Genomic DNA, 3,206 nt, shown 5'->3' on the forward strand with positions numbered 1-3,206 from the left:
TTTTTTTAAAAAAAAAACTAAAAAAAAAAAAAAAAAAAAAAAAAAAATAAAATAAAATAAAATAAAACAAAAAAAAAAAAAAAACATGTACACAATATATATATATATATATATATATATGTTCATATATTTTATAATATAACCCAATTTATTAACAGTAATAAACTGTATAACAACATATGTTGTAATAGGATAAAAAGAACATTTAAAAGAATAGTATAATAAAAACAAAAAAATTTACAAATTCAAAATATAGAATAAAGAAAATTAAAATTAGTGATCATTTAAAAAGTACAAATGAAATTTAGCTAACCATTTTGTTTGAAAGAACAAAAAAAAAAAAAAAAAAAAGGCATAAGAATATTAAAATAAAAACAAATAATATAACATATATATATATATATATATATATATATGTATGTATGTATGTATGTATGTATGTATTTATTTGTGTGCGTTAATTTGTCCATTTTTAAGCTTTAGTAATATTTTTCAATAACAAGGGCACTTTGGGCTTTACTTTTGCTTTCGTAAATTTTGGAACATATTTAACAGGCGTTGGAGTATTCACCTGAGTTGCCATTTGAACCACTTGCCTAGCATAATAATCCTTTTTTCCTGTTGATTCACCTTTTACTTCATCATCAAAAAAGGTATTTATATCCTTCGGTATTAGTGCTACCTTTCCTTTTATAAAAAAAGGAGTATTATTTATTGGCAATCCTTGTTCATCTTCCTTTAAAATATTTTCTTGTAATAATTCAAAGTTTTCCAAATTGTCCCAAGTTGCTGGTAACTTTAATGATGCATTAACTTCTCGTAAATCGTTATCCAACATATCCAAAACACAATGCTGTTCTTCAATTAATTTTTCTAATTCTCGACAAGAGAAAAGCATATTTATGATATCGTCCTTATCATTATTAGACATTTTCGAAATGTTTAATGATAAATTAAACATGTTATCATGTTTTTTCTGTTTTGGTAAAAATAAATGAGCTATATCTTCTAAACGTTCCAAATTCTTTTTTCGTGATCCTTGTATAAGAGTAGGATCATTTGCTTTATCCTGATCTATGGTAATTTCATCCTTTTGGTTTTTCTTATATTTATTATTTTTCTTTTTTTTCAAATGTTCGTTAGCCCATTTAAGTTTTTCATTTAAATATTCGATTCTGTAATTCTTATATATATCATCAAAATTGAAATTATATGTATCTTCCAATGTGTTTTCTTCCAAACCATGCTTTTCATTTCTATTACTTAATCTTCTTCTATTATATACACCATTTTTATACATTTTCGGATTTATTAATTGATCATCAGAAATATATACATCATTATATTCACCATCATATGTATTACTATATTCACTTTCATACTCATCATAATATTTTGTTTCATCTTCGTAATAAAGTTTTTTTTTTTCATTCACATTTTTTTTTTTTTTTATAATTATTTCTTTTGGTGGTTTATCATCTTCTATGACCCCTCGACAATTATTCAATTTCTGTTCAATTTCGTACCATTTTGAATTTCCAATATATGAACTTTTCTGTTTATGTTTTATCTTATTTTGTTCTTCGTAGAATTTGTCTTCATTATTATATTCATCCCAATCAAAATATTCCTCTTCATCAACATCATCGTAATATACATTTTCACCATTATTACATTTTTTTTTGTCATTCTTCTTACTCCACTCTGCTCCATTTCTAAATTGTAATGGTTTTAAATGTCCCCCAGCTATAATCATATTGTCTTCAAATTTGTTATTTTTTCCCTTGTGTTTATTTCTTTCGTCTCTTTTATTTCTTCTTGTCGTTTTATGGGAAGCACTAATATGATCTCGGTTTGGTATAACATTTTCATCATTATAAAATGGTACGGTCTCATTATATGGATAATCATGTGGATAATCATATGGATACATAGGTAAGTAACATCTAGGGTAAAAATAAAAAGGGTGACTATCCATTCCACCATTATATAATACATTATTACAGTATGCATAATTCATCATATAAGGATAATCATAAAAGGGTGGTGGTACTCCCTTACACACGCATCTATTATTATGAATACCATTTTGAACACATGTCTTTTTGTCATTCATATTTTGTGGAGTTTTATCAAAGTTAGATATAGGATGAGCAGGTCCTGTAACTTTACCTACATAATTCCCACTAAATCGAGAAAAAGCATTTATATAATGAGTATCTTGAATTAATTTACTTTCATTAAATGTTGTCAATGGTCCTATGTTGGATTTATTTCCTTTTATTCCTACTAGGATATTTTCTCCACATGTATTTGACATTTTTATATGTGATTCTCTCTTTTGTCTAACATTTGGATTATTTTCTAATATATTATCATTTTTCCAGATTTTTTCCATTGATATCCTTTTTGGACCATTATTTGAATTGTTTTGTATATCGTTTGAAGGATCATTTCTTGATATGTTGTCACGTTTCATATGCTGGTTACTTCCTATATTTTGTTTTGCCAATTCATGTGAAAATGACGCAGTGCCAATATTTGTTATGGTTTTTTCTTTCATAGAGAAAGAAAATGAGGGATAAAAAGGTTTTCCTTTTTCTTTTATGGAATAATATATTTTACCTATTCCCATAGAATCTTTTGTAGACACATTTGATTCATTCTTATTTATTTCGTCGGAGCAAACATTTTTTAATTTATCTAGAATATTTATTTTTGAATAATATTTATTTTTGAATAATGAATTTTTATTAAAATTTTTTTCATTTGATATATCATCATCCTCATCAACTAAATCAATAGACACTTTTTTTTTGGATGTTTGAAGTCTTTTTAATATGGGTTGTGAATTATTACTATTAGTACTGGATTGTTTCATAATGGACTTGGGTGGTTCCTTATTTGTATTTGAAGACTTCATATATGAGTCTTCTTTTTTAATAGTTTGTTCTAATGATTTAAATTTTGGTTCAGGTATTTTTATTTTGGGTTTGATGGATTTCAATTTTGGCATAATCTTTTTCATGTCATTTTGAACATTGTTCATAATTGATTGTTTTTCATCACTTTTCATTTCTATTGCTTTAAATTTTGGTTCAGGTATTTTTATTTTGGGTTTCATCGCTTTTAATTTGGGTGGAAATTTTTTGTTTGAAATATCAGAATTAATGCCTTCCACATTTATATCATTGTCTCTATTATTT

The 3,206-nt window shown here is 25.1% G+C and overlaps 1 protein-coding gene across 1 annotated transcript; it reads right to left on the reverse strand.

The window, feature by feature from the left end:
* Positions 1-472: 472 nt before the first annotated feature.
* PRSY57_0816900 (hypothetical protein) lies at positions 473-3,206 on the reverse strand (the record flags this gene model as incomplete). The annotated part of the gene is made up of 1 exon (XM_020114732.1): positions 473-3,206. A coding segment is annotated over one exon (2,734 nt), but the record flags the coding sequence as incomplete, so codon positions are not given.

This window comes from Plasmodium reichenowi, chromosome 8 (genome assembly GCF_001601855.1).
Source record: "Plasmodium reichenowi strain SY57 chromosome 8, whole genome shotgun sequence".
Lineage (NCBI taxonomy): Eukaryota > Apicomplexa > Aconoidasida > Haemosporida > Plasmodiidae > Plasmodium > Plasmodium reichenowi.